Raw genomic sequence first — 16,466 nt, forward strand, 5'->3', positions numbered from 1 at the left:
GAAAGGAATCCAACCAGGAACCTGAGAAAGCCTCAAAATCCTAACTTTCGAGACTGAACTTTAGTTAGCATCGACAACCCAACGAACTTAACGAAAAGTATGAATTTTTAGGCGTATAAAAGCAATTTCAGGTGAAAACTTAAATTTAGAAGGTTCAAAAGTATCTGTTCATACTAGTATAATAATATTTTACAATATCTATTGATTGAAATCTGATGTATTCTTATTTTAAAAAATATCGGGCCCGGAGGATAATTGTAGCGGCCGATCGTATGATGTGCTCAGATGATTTGAACTATTTAAATAAGTAAACAGTTTAACGTGGCAATCATGAACTTTGATTATTTGAAGCTAGAAATGAAATATACAGTCTTTCCGGATGCTGTGTTCATGAAATATTTTTAAATTCAGCCCTCGGTTTACGGAAGGCTGAACAACTCAGAAAATACATATAACCTCATGAAAAGTTTAAAAAGCTTCATAAAGCAGGAAGGTTGAATACCAGGAGATAGATCTAAAAATTCGGATTTAGGTCATCTTTTTACACGCAACATTTTATTTCAGAGGTTCTAAGCTAGAACATCTCGTGGTTCACTGAAGAACATATAGTTTTATTGTAACCGAAGCACTATTGATGCCAACCGCTGGTAACAATTCTAAATTTCAAATAAGATAAAAATAAGCACTTCAGAGGCTACAGTAAGTGAAAGTTGAAGCAAGACCCACTCAAGTTTTTTTTTGTAATATTCTAATTATGAAACTAATTATGTAAAAGAACTTTAAAAAATGACAAGCAGAAAACTTAAGTATTCTGCACAATATTAAATGAAAAACAAACAATTTCAGTTATTGTGGGTTACCAAAATTTCAATAACATTTAACAGAAAACAAAAATTAACCAAATAAATAAATAAACCAACAGAACAAACTAACTACTGAAATTTCATCACAAAACCGAAGAAATTTATTCAAATGTATGAAAAAATGCAAAAAGAACCAAGCAAAAAAACAAAATTGAAGCAGGGTAGTAAGAGGTTAACGATTTATCCTTCAAAAACTTCTTAAATGGTTCAAAACATTAGATTTTTTTCTGAGTTCTTAACATTTTTTAAGCACAAATTTAAATCTGTTTATGTAATATGAAATTCAAATTAAATACCGTACAAAATTACTTTTCCAAAAGTAGGTCAAAATTAGCCCAAATGTAATTACTAATTTAAGATTTGAAAATTTGATTTGTTTAACACTTTTAAATAAAATAATAATTTATAGAAAATAATCTTTGCTTTGTGCTACAGCATATCAGCCAAAGGTAAGTTTTCATAGAGAATTTTGCTCTAAGTTTGCTCTGATCTCAATTGCTCAAATATTCCACCTTAAAGCTGTACTAAAGTCACTTAAGATTATTTTAAACATATTTTCTTTTCCAATATTCGCGCAATAATTTATTCAAATCATTATGTGGCTGAAAAATTAGAAAGCTATATAAAAGCAAAGGCAACTTCCAATAGCGCTGTTACGTTTCAGTCCGATAAGACAAGATTTACCAAAAATAAAAAATACTAAAAGATCTGAGAAAGTTTTAATGAATAAAATTAATAAAGAAAAGTCGAAATATTAATTTTATCACTTACCTGTCGAGTTCCATAAGTTTCTGGTTCACTTTCTTGAAACTTTCTTGGTTCTCCTTTATCCATTATAAGTTCCTCATTCGAATTTCTATTTGTTCCGTTTTGTTTATGAAATAAACGTGATATAGCCCCCCACATTAACAAATTTCAAACCTCTCATCATCAACAAGAAGTTTGAAACAAAACAAAATCCTTGATTTTTTTGTCTCTGTTCAATAATCCAATTCTTCTCCGTTCAGGTTATGTTCTCTATTTTCTTGAGAATAGTCTTTAGCGTTTTATTAACTTTAAACAAAGCACACAAAGCGCCACTTTTTTTTTAAAAGATCAATTATAAAAATTATTTTTATAAAACTGCCTAAATATTTGTTATTTTTCACTAACTATAAATCCAAAAAGCCTTAAGATTGGAACACCTGGATTTGAAGCACAACTTGCTAGAAAACTACGAGGAATGTTAACTAGTAATTATGATTAAACACTAGATTCTGATCAAAATTTCAAGGAAACACTACACTTTAGGTCAATCATATAAATTAAACCATTTAAAAAGTAAAAAAAAGAAAAAAAAATCAGCTCCAGCAATTACCACCTTATCCGTGAATCATAATCCGGCATTACTGTCCCAGAACTCCACTGAGTGTATTTAGCTCAGTACTCAGGCAGAACACAGACGACATCTTTCGCCAAAATAGCCAACTATTAAGATTTTAATTAATTTCACCTTTTAATCATAGTTTTCAATAAAAATTAATGTAAAATTAAATTTAATAAGCGAATAATACGAATTTATAATAACAAAAACTAGTATTTTTTACTAATTTTAAGATATTCGTGATGAATTGCAGAAAATTGAACCAGTATCTTTTTGTTTCAGAATTTCAAGATATTAAAAATAACCATACTAATAAAATATATTCTTAAAATTGTCTCATAACAAAACATAAGCTTACCATCTTACACAACCCCTGTTACTTCCATTTCCCAATATCTTCAGAAGCAGACTACCCACTATTGTAGTACGAAGAAGCGATGTAATGTCTCAGGGGTGCTCAGGAGGTTCAATCTGAGGCGGTGAATGTATTAAAGAGCTCAGGAGGCAAAAATATCAAACAAACTGAAATTTTTCGTTGCTAAAAATATTAGTGGACGACTGATCAGATTATAATAGTCTGCCATTAAAGAAATCTATCTACAAAACTTAAGACTTGCATCATAAATGACCTAAATCCATAGTTTTTGATTCTCACTGAAGTTTTTCGCAATGGACTATTTATAATGGCTATAGAATATACATGTTTCATAAACTACCTATACAAGGTAAGACCTTTCTTAAGTGACCAGGCATTTAGTTAAAATGACGCCCAATGCTTGCACATCCTGCCGGTAACATTCCTGAAATGTACAGATATTTATATAAATCGATTCCAACTCACTTAAAATATAAAATCGATTTCAACCCATTTATATTTAAAGCGCCTTAAATAAAAAAATTTAAAAACAATATTTAAAACCTTAAAGTAAAAAACAGTTTTTTCATTTTAAAAATTTATTTCATTGTTATAAACATATTTACAGTGTATAAAAATATAATTTGACAGATACATATGATAAGGCATCAGAATTGGCAAACAAAAATAAAGTTGTTAAAAGTAAACTTATAACCTCCTGGTTGGAAGATGTAAATTTCATTTAATAAATAATCAAATTAACAGATTATAAACATTAATTCTAATGCAGTTATACATAAAATCATAAAAATAATGAAAAATTGTAAATTTTAAGCAAATTAAAAGTAAAATAATAAAGGTACAATAAAAGAGAACCTTATCGCATGGTTACAGAAAGCAATTCTAAACTTATGTACGTATAATTTTTTTTTATTTACATACACATAAAAAGGAGAGTATTTTGCAATAGATAATAATAAAAAAAACAAACATAATGTACATCGTGACATGCGACCAAAATTTGACTTAATTATTATTTTTTAATCATAAAAACAGTAATATAAAATATAATTTACGATAAAAATTTAATGACATCCACAACTTTTAACAACCATGTTTTTATATTTTTTCAACATAACATTGGAATCATCTATGAAATATAAAACTGAAATTGGATTCAATTTCGTGGGTGCACAACAAGGTTTAGGCACTTGTAATGGATTCATTAAATGTACCAGTGTTTGGACGATCGCGTGATTTGTGGCGTTCATATGAGCATTCAAGGGAAAGTTACATTCACCGGAACAGTAGTAAGCGCCATAACCTTCCGGTGCGATTATCCAATCCTGCGATAAAAAACAGAAAAATAAATTTTTTTTGAAATTTATCATAGTAACAGCTGTACAAAAAAAAAAAAACCTAGTTTAGCGTCAAAACAACATAGGAAATATGCAGAAATTTTCCATCACAAAAAGAGTTGAAATTAGTCAAATTTTATCCTTTTTCGACCAAAAAGAGGAAGACCTTTCGACCTCAAGCGTGTGACTTGAGGGTAATTTCCGCTTTGTTGCAAAAGTTTAAACTACCATCAGATTAGGTGTCAGCGATGGAGGCGACTAACAAACTTACTTTACTACAAATGACTTACATTAAACACCATTAAATTATCACTGAAGGTAAAAAGGTACACGAAACGATAATTTTAAATGATTGCAAAACTTCCCCTTACTAGGTGTAAGAGCAGAACACCAATTTAATGGTACATAGGGGAAGCCTAACCCTTTCATCACTGCCAAATTTTATCAAAATCAGGCTAAGATTTACAGAGTTATTAGCAATAACAATTTTGGGAATTCAGCTGCGCTGACCCTTATATTTTCTCTTCCTACGAGCTTCTTACAGCTCACAGTCCGGTGATGGCCAGTGTTGTCTGTAACGAGAGAACACTGTCCGGAGGCCGGCAGTGCACTGAAAAAAGCTCCGGGCGCCAATAACATTAGATGTTGCCGCGCCTTAAATCATTAAAAAAAAAAAAATTTGGAGAGGGCCTCACATACATGGGGCTAACTCCTCTCCCATTTGATGTACAGCGTCGAGACCCCCAAAAGGCACATCTACATAAAATTCCGAATCGAATGACACCTGATTCATGAAAATCGGTTAGCGCGAATTTAGGCGCTACGTTGTTTACAAAAAAAAGTTAACAAGAAGAACAAGAACATTTTCTGAAAATGCTGTTTTGCCCATTTTCAGACACTTTTTTCTCGAAATCTATGTTTAATCTATGTTGTTGCAACAAAATTACAGTTATAAACAAGAATTTTCCCTATATTTTAAAGAAAATTTGGGAATTTTATCTTTTATAGAAAAATATAACAAATTTGTCAATGTAAGGTGTTTTTCAATGTTACGCTTTTTCTGTACAGTTTTTGACGATCAACCCTTATATAACTGTCCTACCGGACACAGTTTTAATACAAGACAGAGCGGAAATCGAACCCTGTATCGCAATATATCCTAGCTTTACGGATCTCGTCTCTCTAACCCGCTCGGCCATCGTGACCCCTAAATTTAAAGACCTACTTAGCTATTAAACTTAGAATTCTGGGTTAGCGAGGACTCGGTCAAATAAAAAAACAAACTCGTCTTCTTGCCAACGGTTCGACAAATATATTGTCCTCTTCAGGGCGTGGCTATGCGGGTTGGTTGAGTTACAGAAACTTAACTTTAACTTGATTGAGTTACAGAAAGATTGACTTACAGTTTCTGTAACTCAACCAACCCGCATAGCCACGCCCTGAAGAGGACAATATATTAGTCGAAACGTTGGCAAGAAGACGAGTTTGTTTTTTATTTGACCGATTCCTCGCTAACCTAGAATTCTAAGTTTAACAATTTACGGTCACGAAACCTACATATTCATACTAGCTATTAACTTCAAAACAAAATAAAGTTTAAAATGATGAAGAATTTGTACATATATTTCACTAGAAGTAACAAAAAAAACTTGTATGAAGTTGTACTGGACAGCTAATTCAATATCATTTTTGTAAAAAATAATTAACAAAAAAATATCAGCATGGTAATTTTATAATATTCGTAGTATGTGTAAATCTATGCGATAAAGAAATAAAGAAAATTGAAGGTTATTAGCTCACCTGCCAATCCAAATCCTTGAAACTAACGTAGAGGGTTTGTATTTGACAACTTCTAGGTGAATGGCCCCAAACTGAATGAGATTCTGAAAATTATTTAACAAATAAATTAAAGAAATAAAGGTATTTATATTTTTTTTGTTTTAACTCTTTGTCTAGTTCCTATAAGTATATCGTCAAGGATGTCGGTCTTAGTTGTGATGTGATGTTCAGGTATGCTATAAGAGATTATCAAAATCATGTAATTGCTACGGCGGCTGGCTAATTTAGCCGTCTGGATTCAGTTTTAATTACATGGCTACATACTGTATTTGGTTTTACACGTTCGTATAGAAGTCAGTTATATAAACAAACAATTTTGCAATACCTACGACCAACACAAAACAAATTTCAAGATTTCTGTTATTTTATTTTAGTCATTTTTGATGTGTATAAATACTTTTGCTGGTGTTGGAAGTTATGGTTTGAACGTTGTAGCAAGGAGTATTCAGAGAACTTAAGAGAAGGCAAAACCATGTAGAGTTCAAACACCTGCAACAATCAATAGTTCGCTCAGGATTGCCTCTTTTTAACACAATATTTTTGCCCCCTTTCTTAAAAAAAGGAAATTTTGCTCTAATTCTAGTTTCTTCCCTAATTCCGGCTAATATCCCTAACACAGTACTCAGTACAGTTAGCTAATGTGGGGCAATTTTGTACATAATTTTTGAATGTTTTAACTAGTTCATTGGCAAACTCAATACACAAAACCTTTATTTAAGTTTAACAGAAGCCAACGTTCTTTGAATGAAAAAATGGTCCTCCCTCACAACCAATCACTAATAGATCTGTAGAAAAAATATCTTACCCATCAACGGATTACTTCTTAAGTAAGGATTATCAGAATGATCAGCCTTTTTCTTACGATGTCTTGCCAGCCTCTTCACTCTTTTGTTCGATGTAGTACTGCTGCTCTTAGTACTACCTCCTCTTAGAAACGCCACCATGAAAGGTTGTATCTCATCACCACTGGAACCAGTTATCAGTCCAATATCCTCAGGTACCATTTCGTGTTCTACGTGCGTGCATTTAAGAAACACAAATAATGGAAAACTACTGGCCATTAAGGCAATATATTTGAAGAAATTCAGAAATACAATCTGAAAAATATACCTGATAAATGTGTTGGATGTATAGAGAGATATAATCCTTTATTAGAGTCAGGAAATGCGATCCACCTGGTTAGAGTGCCACTGACGTTGAAGAACAGCCAACCTTCGTGCTCCGCAGTAGTGTTGACAGCGTCCACAAACTCCAGTCCATTTGAACTAAGAATTAAATATTTAAAGTGGATTACAGCAACAATTTTAATCCCATTAACACAAGAGTCAGCAAAAGAGTGGAACTTTATGAATAATCCACTCGATTCAATACAAATGATTTTTAAATTTTACTTGATAATTTGGTTAATGATAGATGGAAGTCCAAAAACTGGCCAGGAATTCAAAAACATTCGCAGCACTGCGTGCGATAATATCAAAGATATTACGTTAATAGTTTAATTTTAACCTCTCTTTTAATACAATAGGCAAAATGAAATCATTCTCATATGGACAAAATTATAATTTTTTTTCATCAAAGTGTATGATTAAAATGGTAGAGAATTAGGTCATGGCTTATACGCAAACAAATAACAAGTCAAAATCTCCTTCATTAAGAGCATTTCAATCAGGTTCACCTTGCACACAAGGATCTCCAAAAACAAACTATACCTACCCATCACGAGCTTGTGAAACCATATAGATAGCAACTGTATATTTATTATCTTCATTATGGGTAAAATTTGAACTCTGATAAAGTCTCAATTCTGCTCGGACAATCATTTCTCCAGCTGGCACTTCAGATACATCAAACCAAAGACGTTTTCCTTTCTTATGACGTACATTCGCCACATGATCATCTAAAACAAGATTATAAATAAGTAACTCGTAAAACAATAATATGTTAGATTTAAACTAGTGATTATTTTGTATAACTAGTAAGCAAACATTAAAAATACATAGGTTACAACAAAATATTAAATAAGTTTGAGTTTGATCCTCAAGACCTTAAAGAAAAAGTAGTAAACGCTGATCAACCTTGTAAATAGTATGACTAGAAACTATTATCAATAACAATGCTAAATATCCAATCTTTAAGGAGATACAAAATTAATGAACTTAAATCTTACTGTGACTTGTGAAGCTCATGATAACATCACTTTCATCAATTGCATGAAGATCTCCTTCGCTAAGATTAAATTCACTTCTTGTCGTCCTTGGTAAAGTAGAATCCAAAAGTGATTTATAAACATTTAATAAAAACTTGGGCGCCGAACCACCAACAGTTTTATGTCCAATTAATCTTCTAGATCTTGGCCTATCTGGAAGGCCTAATAAATTTAAAATTTCATGTTCCACTTCCCTTTTCTCTTGTTTAGATAAAGCTCGTTGAACGATTGTCTGATCCAGTCCATTATCGATATATAAACCAGATGAGCTTGCACTACACAAAACTGAAATATGTCCTAAGAAAAGTGTGATAAATATAAACAAATTCATTTTGGCAAGTAAAAATAGACAATGTTCATGAAACTGTAATACTGTAAAAAAAACTGTTCATAAAACACGCAAAACGTTGTAGTTGGAGGCCATTTGTTTTTGCTTTCAAAAACCACCGGGCATGTTTACAGCTAGAGGCAATATATATGCAAGTTTGCACCAAACACTTCCTGGTTATTTTATTTTATTTTCATTTTTATTTTTTCACTTCAAAGAATCCACTATCAAATAATTTATATAATTTAATGAATTATAAATATATATGTATATAAATTGTAGTTTATTCATATTTTATTTTTTCTTTTATTGCTCTTAAAACCCCCTACAGTAAAAAAAAATTAAGCTAGAAAAACCCAAAATGAAATCATTGACAGAAAAACATTAAAATGTTTTATCTAATCTCACCTAATTCAATACCATATTAAAAAAATTACTAATTGTCTAGTATAGTGAGGAATTTCCCAAACCGGTTGTGCAAAATCTTTATTAAAATTATCCCTCAAAAAATAAGATAAAACTGCAATTATTTTTTTCGAAGGTTTTTTTTTTGCAAACCATTAGAGCTGGATGTTTGCAAAATTTCCATGTTTGTGCTGCATACTTGAGAAATATATTAATGTAAACGAAAAACTCTAATTTGATATCAAATTGGAGTATTCACTTTTTAGTCCTTTGTCGTTATTAATAGATTCCCTGCTTTACCAAAAATTATGAAAGTTTACTTTTTTATTATTTCTATTTCACTGTCATTTTTGTATTTTAGTTTTTATTTTTTGTTTCCCAATAATGAAATCAGACATGAATATACTCGTTGTTGGCAATGCGAATTCCACTATCATTTCTTGTTAGTACACTTTTTGTAAGCGTTTTTCTGCTTCTAGTCTAATCGCCCATGCCTCTTAATTTCTACTAAAAAATGAGCTGTTAGGTGATATTCTTAACATTAGAATTAGGATTAGAACATTAGGGCTCCACTAAGAGCTGTAACTAACTCTGAAGACACTCAATTCAAAAATTCTTCTCAGAATCACCAACGCTCCAATTGAAGTTTACCAACTAGAACATCCAAAATGATCTCAATGTTCCTTTTGTAACCTCACCTTATTAAACCCACGATGAAATTTTTTCTCATATCTCTCAAACAATGCTAAATATCCAACTAAAGGGGGATAAAAAATTAATGAACTAAATCTTACTATGACTTGTGAAGCTCTTAACATCACTTTCATCAATCGCATGAAGATCACTTTCTTTCTTTCACCATTACAGGCCATTAATCCTAGAACTAGTCGAAGTTACAAACTGTATAATAATGGTTTTTATGAATTGCTCTGTTTACTTAAGTATCGACCTCTACTCAAAAACGAAACTTGACCAAAAGTTAAAATTTCTTATTATGCTCAGCTAAAATCGAAGGATGCCATAATAAGGGTTCTGGGTGTTGATCGATCAAGCGGAAGAATCATTCTGCTGAACGTTTTAAATGTGCTTTATGATTTTCTTAAAAAACAATGTATTTCCTGTAAACTCGGTGTAGTAGTCGCACAGGTGTCGATCTATAACGATTTTCCAGGAAAAATCTATTAAAAGTACATCTTGGGAAGTATTTGAGAATATTTCCTCTAAATTGCCATTTTGTTTTGGTAATGTCCGGTCATATCCTGTTGTGAGGGCTGTTATGCCCTATTCCCAATTATCTAACTTGAGACATTCTGTGTGAGAGAGGGAGAGAAAACTTCCTATTCACCATTTCGGACATCAAAACGGGTACTTCCGGTGAAATCCCAAAATAGAAACTTGGTCCACGATCTTAATACTTCCTATTTCCTAGTGAGTGAAAGGAAAAATAAATTTCCCACAAATAAGAGAAAGTCGGGTGAGTGTGAACACCAGAATTTTTTTTTTTTTGATTTGGCAGCAAAGTGTAAAAAATTTAAACGAACAATTTATATTTAGAAGACAATTTACTTATAAACTGACACAAGTTGTACAATATTATTTCTCAGAACACATTTACTTTGACTATTTATTAGTCTCGTTTAATCTATTTACAATTTTGGGTGAACATATGATTTTAAATTACAGTAAGATGACTTTATCGTTACAGTCCTCTTTGAACGTCAATTTCTCGACCATTCACTAATCGACACTAATCGATTATACTTCTCCATTAATCTTAATTTTTCAAAGTACACCATAGATTCAATTCAAAGTTCCAATTGATGATTAAATACCCGTTCATCTCTTTTATTTCTATTAAAAATGAAATGAAAGAATAATAAAGAGTTAAAAAAAAACCTTATTATTTAATATATTTTTCCATAAACTTTCGATGAAATTCTGATCTCAGTGAATCGTTAATAAAATGACTCTTCTCTTGTGGCTCCGATCTTGCACAATTCTTAAACACAACATCGTCATCCCATCTTCGTTTCACCTAGATAACAAAAAAAAAAAAAGAAGGATTTAAAGGAAATTTTAGGTAATTCTTTAGTAACTTATTCTTTACTAACTTAATAACTTAGATAATTATTTTAGCAACAGTAGTCTGTGTTTCTTTAAATTAAATTTTAAAAACATACAAAATTTACAATATCTACTGACAATATTTTGACGGTAAAATTTGATTGGGGGTACTTATAAAACAGTTGGGATAAAAATATTCCTTTTAAAATACTAAAATTCTGGGTAATTCCTGTCCTATCCCATGTGTACTATAAGCAGGTTTATATTGGTAATTAGAATTCCGAGTTTGAAGGAAATTCCTCAATCTGAGGTCCGTCATTGGAACTCCACATTTTCTCGAAAATGACTCCTAGGATTTCCCGCAAACGTCTTATATAAATTACATAAATACACATTATCGGGAAGATTTCCCGTATGTTTCCAGTGTAATTTTTTTTATAACATAATTTGGGTAAAAATTAAATACAAATACTTTTGTTCGATGAAAACTTGAAGAGTTGTTTGCGTGTATACCACATGATTTGTTTATTCCAGTTGAAAAATTAATAAACTAAATTACAAAATGCTCAGTAACGAAACATTTCCGTCAAGTAATTTCCAAAATGGCTAACCTTCAAATCAGGTTTCGTAGCTTGAGCTGAATAATTTAAAAGAGGATTTCCACTTAAAATATTTTCCATCCTTATTCTTTCTTCCTCTTGCCGTTTTTCTTGTTCCTGAAATAAGAACATTTATAATTAGCTAATATCTTGCGATAGCTGAAAATGGATAAAGTTCGAATATCTAGTGCGAAAAAAAGGTTCTAGTGTAGTAAGTTCTCATTTTAAAATATCCTCATATCGATGAAAGACGAATCAGGTGATCCATTACTGGACTCGGAGTAGGTCGTTAACTTTTTTTTTTTTTTAAAGTGCCCGAACACATTTGTGGCATCAAAAAATATCTCGTAAGGGCCGCAATTAAAGAAATGGTGTACAGAAACTTCCGACCAGGAATAAACGATAAAGTGCAATATTAGCTATTCACCTCAATTTGCTACAGTATCATTAACACGTTGACTGCCAACTACGAGATATCTCGTAGGTTGTTTACTTGCTTAGGACGCCAACTACGAGATATCTTGTAGGTTGTTTACTTGCTTAGGACGCCAACTACGAGATATCTCGTAGGTTGTTTACTTGCCTAGGACGCCAACTACGAGTTATCTCGTAGTACTATAATTAAAGTTTTTGGTAATATAATATGATTACATTAAATTGGCTTCATTGATCGGAATCCTGAAAAATTATGTGACAGTCGTGTTAAATTCCAACAACCCGAATGGTCAGGCGACCATTTTGAAACTTTTTTTCAGGAAGGAGAGGAATGAGCAGTGCAGGCATTAATGAGAAGAGCTGGTGTTCGGCTCTTTGCAGAAGAACCACTAATACCTTCCATACTTTGCCCAGGACTTCCTCACCAGACTCTTAAGTCTAGTTATACAGGGCTATAAGAGATGTTTTAACAAATAGGTGTCACAAAAGATACTCCGGATAGCAGTATCGGTCAACCCCATGCAATCTAATCAATAATAATGTAATTATATAATAAAATAATTATAAATTAGCGAAAAAAATATTACTAACCTTTCTGATCTGCTCGATAGCTCGTTCTTTCCGTATCCTAGTCAATTCTGCTAAAAGTGCCGCTGTATCGTCATCGCTGTCATTTCCATCACTGTCAGAGTCATCATCCAGAGGATCATCCGCATCTAAACTGGCAGCTGGTACTTGGTCAAGTTTTGGACGCTTACTCAAACTACTGAAAGAGATAATTAAGCATACAATTTTAGATTACTGAATGATCCCTGTTTAGTTTTTTCAAAAGTATTCATATCTCAGAATAAATGTTTAAAATGGACGATTTTTTTTAGAAAACAGTTTACAAGTTGTATACTTTTTAAATCTATCTTTATCTAGCCAATCTTAAAATTCTTCCGCACTTAACATACCATAGGAATAAACAAAGTAAGCATCAAAAAATTATGAAAAGGAAAACCAACTTACTGCTGTTCTGAAGATCTCTGCCTCTTTTCTCTTTCCCTATCTTCAAGTTCTCTTCTGAAGTCGCGAGCTCTAAGTTCTTCAGCAGTGCCTTGACCATGTTCCCTGCACAAAGTATCTGCTATTAATGCACAAAGTGAATGTATAGAGTGTTACCAATTTGAGAACTGGAGATAAGAAACAAAGTAGATCCTTCTTCTCCTTTACCCCAAAAAAAAGTAAATGTAAAGTAAGTGGGGGAGGCCTTTTTTATTTTTTGGACTTATTTTTTTCATTAAAACAGCCTTAACTAAAAAAGAATTAAAACTTTTTCAAACCACAAATACATAATTCAATCGAAATTACATTAAATTTGCCTTATTAATTTAAAACCACTTACGGCGCTAATGACCCTGTCAATGCGCGAAAAAACTTCAATTCGGAAAATCGGACAAAGATTTACATAATTTTTTGTAAATAAATCAAAACTAATGCATTTTCACAAGATAATAAACTTTACATTAATCACCTAAACTTTAATTTTGTGTGCCCAGGAAGATCTCTGCTAGAATATTGTTTGGATATAGCACTCAAATCCTTTTCACCGCGACCTTGGCCACCTCGAGCTGGTTCAAACGTTGGACGTGCTGCGGTTGTCATTTATATTATATTTTTTGAGAAACAGCAATAAAGGAATAAATTCTTTCAGATTAAACAAAATCAAGTACACCCACTAGGTTGTCTACATACAGGTTATACTTAAACATACATCTGTTACATTAACATTCAAAACTTTTCATTTCGTACATATCAGGGCAGCCAATACAACAAAACTGTGACAAAATTTCAATAAATTATTAAAGAAATGCAATAAATAAATTTTAAATGTTATCAACTATAAGCTTATATCATGTTTCTATTAGCTACTTTTCAATTTTTTCTAGAGATAGAAGTTGATTTGTAATATGGTTTTTATAATTTCTTAATAAGTTATTAAGCCATTTTACTATCTCCTTGACAAAAACTTGCAGATTAAAAAGTTGAGTATAAGGGTTTGATTAAACGACGAAAGGTACACAAATCAGCGAGTACCCAACATTTCAGCTCGTAATTTCAGTCATTACGTAAAAGCGTGAGGGTTTTATTTAAATCTTATAACAATTGATATCTTGTAGGTAATTCTGCTTCATTAAATTTTCATTAATGTTATTTAGAATTTATAAGATTTTACTGACCCTTATGCTGACCAATATATTCACTAGAATTTTTTTTTGTTAAAATGATGAAATGTACGTATATTACATCTTCATAAATAGTAAATAAGCACTTTATTTTAAATCCATTCCAAATTATTCTTGATTTATTTTTGTTAAGCTCTTTATTCTAAATAATCGTTACAGGCAAGCACATTAAAATAGAAAAATAAAAATTAGTTTCGCCTATTAATGTAGTATTTGAATCCGAAGTAATTCAAATGCGAGAGCCCAAATCACACTCAGTTAATAATAAAATAATAAACTTTTTCTATTAACAACTCATTTGTAAATTATATAATTAAATGTAGCCCCTTAAATTCAATACTTGTAAAGAGAAAAAAATTAGGCTGATTTACGCAGAGTAAAAGAGTTTATTAATGCCTTGAGGTTCTAGACGCCCATGCACACATAAAATTTGACCATTTATACAAAGGATAAATAGCAATATGAAAAATTAAACTGCGATTACAGTACTTCTCCCTAAAAGGGCAAAGAGAAATGAAATTGCAAATACGGCACGATTACATTTCCCGTGCCTTTTCTTCCAGCCAAATGTTATCAAAATAGGGCGAATATTTATAGAATTATTATTAATAATAGTTTTAGAGAAGGTCTTACTTACGATCCATGAGGAAAACTAAGCTAGATAAAAAAGGAATGAAATAAGGAAAGATATTGGCATTAAAAAAAAGTCAGTAAAAGTAAATACGACCTAGAAATAGAAAACAGATGCAACGAGGAGATTGACCAATAGATCAAAGTAGATGTTGAAGAAAGTAAAAAAGACGTTGCTATTGGAATGATATTGAGTTTAGAATGACTGGAATGCTTATCTGATCTACAGAATAAGATACCTTAATAATCTCAAAGTATGTGGAGGTATCCCAGCCGCACAATTAAAATATCAGGAAATTGTTAAAATTGGTTTAATAATTACCAAACAGTTCTACAGATCCAGTCTCAAAGCTCTTAATGCAATACAATCATGACAATACCATAAATTAGTTAGAAAACTCTAAAATAAAAGTAAAACTTGAAATAAAATTACAATTCTTTGAGCAAAATAGTCTTTAATCTATTTATAAACAAAAAAATTTTCAGAAAATAATTCACAACTAAGTCTTTTTAACTCTATAATCTCTTTAGACAAAAAACAAAAAAAATATATATATATTACAACGTATTTATTCATTATTTACATTTCATGTAAGTATTTTTGTAACCATTTGATGAAAATAATTCCCCTTACCAAAAGCGGTGATTTTTTAATTTCTTTTAGAAAAATGCTTAGACAAAACATTATTCAATTCAATATCTCTTGTATTGTAATATTTTTGCTATTCCACTTTGAACATTACTTTTTGTAAATTGTGTTTAACCCAGTTTGCCGGATCAAGAATCTCCTAGTTTGTTTTTTGTCGATCAAGAAGTGTATACAAATCTGAAAGAGAGGAACAATGCAGTATATCATCTATTGAAAAAATGTAAAAAACATATTTGTATACAAAAAAATACTTACTTTAATGAAGATTGCAAGATTAAATATTGGGGAGGAACATACAATTTTACAATGGTGTTTTATATTTTGCTTATTGATTTGTTTTTTTGTTTAAAGCTAAGGGCACTTTATCTTTTGAATCCTTCAATATTACCGAATGCTTTTGTTTTACTTTTCCATAATTAAGTTGACCGGCATTCTTTGTTGTGGAATTTCAGACCGAACATATTGCCATCGACTGGGCGGCCAAACTATAGCGGTAGCTTTTGCTGTTATCAATCCAACAGCTATTGGTCCGAACAAATTAGAATCCATGGAATTGCTAGCATTATCACCTTCAACCCAGCAATGTCCTTTTGGCACTTTCACAACTTTTGGACTAAAATTTAAAGTTTGAATTATATCACCTTCTAGTCCGATTATTCTTTTAATTAACTTTTGTTCAGGATCCTTTGGTGAGAACAATGCGACCACATCGCCACGTGCCACGTCATAACACCTTACTGACCATCTACTTAGGAATACATAATCAGTACCGGCATTTGGATTCAACAACGGTTGCATAGACGTACCATCCACGCGTGCCACATAGCCGATTACGTCGATCAGAGTTATACCGACCGGTACTCCCAGTAACACTGTTTTCACTATATCACCTAGGAAAGTCATTTAAACGACCGCCGGCCTGGCATGAAGGATGTACGATGTAGAGTGCCCTAAAGTCTCTCTTGGTTAAAAAATTGTCTTTAAGATCTCACATGGTGCAAAAAATGGATTTTTTTTTTCTTTATAAATGATTTAATCCTAAGTCATTATCACGAAGTGTAGAGCTAAAACTACCACTTGAATTTAACAAAAAAAAGACTGAACATTAATTTTTAAGGAGCTTGATTAACGAAAACATGTGGAT

General features: G+C 31.5%; 4 protein-coding genes across 22 annotated transcripts in view; all 4 read right to left on the minus strand.

Moving 5' to 3' along the window:
- Nucleotides 1-2,265, minus strand: part of Patronin (calmodulin-regulated spectrin-associated protein patronin) — a 120,664-nt gene extending 118,399 nt beyond the window's left edge. For 12 of the 19 annotated variants that reach the window (XM_074139120.1, XM_074139130.1, XM_074139128.1 and 9 more), the window contains exon 1: nucleotides 1,635-2,265. In XM_074139120.1, coding sequence (XP_073995221.1) covers nucleotides 1,635-1,769 — 135 coding nt within the window. In that variant the 5' untranslated portion in view covers nucleotides 1,770-2,265. The remainder of the gene's footprint in view (nucleotides 1-1,634) is intronic. The other 7 variants (XM_074139135.1, XM_074139133.1, XM_074139123.1 and 4 more) reach the window with 1 other exon arrangement.
- A 1,046-nt stretch (nucleotides 2,266-3,311) lies between these two features.
- gbb (TGF-beta family member glass bottom boat) lies at nucleotides 3,312-8,451 on the minus strand. Its single transcript, XM_074139140.1, has 6 exons — nucleotides 7,946-8,451; nucleotides 7,492-7,675; nucleotides 6,889-7,043; nucleotides 6,584-6,790; nucleotides 5,740-5,822; nucleotides 3,312-3,927 (listed from the first exon to the last, which is right to left on the minus strand). The coding sequence occupies exons 1-6, from the start codon at nucleotides 8,313-8,315 to the stop codon at nucleotides 3,667-3,669; spliced, it is 1,260 nt and encodes a 419-aa protein (XP_073995241.1). The 5' UTR covers nucleotides 8,316-8,451; the 3' UTR covers nucleotides 3,312-3,666.
- A 1,796-nt stretch (nucleotides 8,452-10,247) lies between these two features.
- c12.1 (spliceosome-associated protein CWC15) lies at nucleotides 10,248-13,594 on the minus strand. Its single transcript, XM_074139141.1, has 5 exons — nucleotides 13,332-13,594; nucleotides 12,827-12,928; nucleotides 12,407-12,581; nucleotides 11,393-11,497; nucleotides 10,248-10,752 (listed from the first exon to the last, which is right to left on the minus strand). Exons 1-5 carry the CDS (start codon nucleotides 13,460-13,462, stop codon nucleotides 10,618-10,620), a joined length of 648 nt encoding a protein of 215 aa, XP_073995242.1. The 5' UTR covers nucleotides 13,463-13,594; the 3' UTR covers nucleotides 10,248-10,617.
- Nucleotides 13,595-15,225: 1,631 nt separating this feature from the next.
- On the minus strand, nucleotides 15,226-16,376 carry LOC141459767 (mitochondrial inner membrane protease subunit 2). The gene is made up of 2 exons (XM_074139178.1): nucleotides 15,578-16,376; nucleotides 15,226-15,499 (listed from the first exon to the last, which is right to left on the minus strand). Exon 1 carries the CDS (start codon nucleotides 16,223-16,225, stop codon nucleotides 15,725-15,727), a length of 501 nt encoding a protein of 166 aa, XP_073995279.1. The 5' UTR covers nucleotides 16,226-16,376; the 3' UTR covers nucleotides 15,226-15,499; nucleotides 15,578-15,724.
- Nucleotides 16,377-16,466: the final 90 nt, after the last annotated feature.

Source organism: Rhodnius prolixus, unplaced genomic scaffold, assembly GCF_049639745.1.
Source record: "Rhodnius prolixus isolate KJV_2025 unplaced genomic scaffold, Rpr scaffold_17, whole genome shotgun sequence".
Classification (NCBI taxonomy): domain Eukaryota; kingdom Metazoa; phylum Arthropoda; class Insecta; order Hemiptera; family Reduviidae; genus Rhodnius; species Rhodnius prolixus.

Coding starts and splice junctions, on each gene's coding strand:
- gbb (XM_074139140.1), bottom strand. CDS start 8,315: ATGAATTTGTTTATATTTATCACACTTTTCTTAGGACATATTTCAGTT. Junction 7,044..7,491: donor GTTTCACAAGCTCGTGATGG/GTAGGTATAGTT, acceptor TTTAATTCTTAG/TTCAAATGGACTGGAGTTTG. Junction 5,823..6,583: donor AAGAAGTAATCCGTTGATGG/GTAAGATATTTT, acceptor AATAATTTTCAG/AATCTCATTCAGTTTGGGGC.
- c12.1 (XM_074139141.1), bottom strand. CDS start 13,462: ATGACAACCGCAGCACGTCCAACGTTTGAACCAGCTCGAGGTGGCCAA. Junction 12,929..13,331: donor CACACAAAATTAAAGTTTAG/GTGATTAATGTA, acceptor TACTTTGTGCAG/GGAACATGGTCAAGGCACTG. Junction 12,582..12,826: donor CAGAGATCTTCAGAACAGCA/GTAAGTTGGTTT, acceptor TATCTCTTTCAG/TAGTTTGAGTAAGCGTCCAA.
- LOC141459767 (XM_074139178.1), bottom strand. CDS start 16,225: ATGACTTTCCTAGGTGATATAGTGAAAACAGTGTTACTGGGAGTACCG.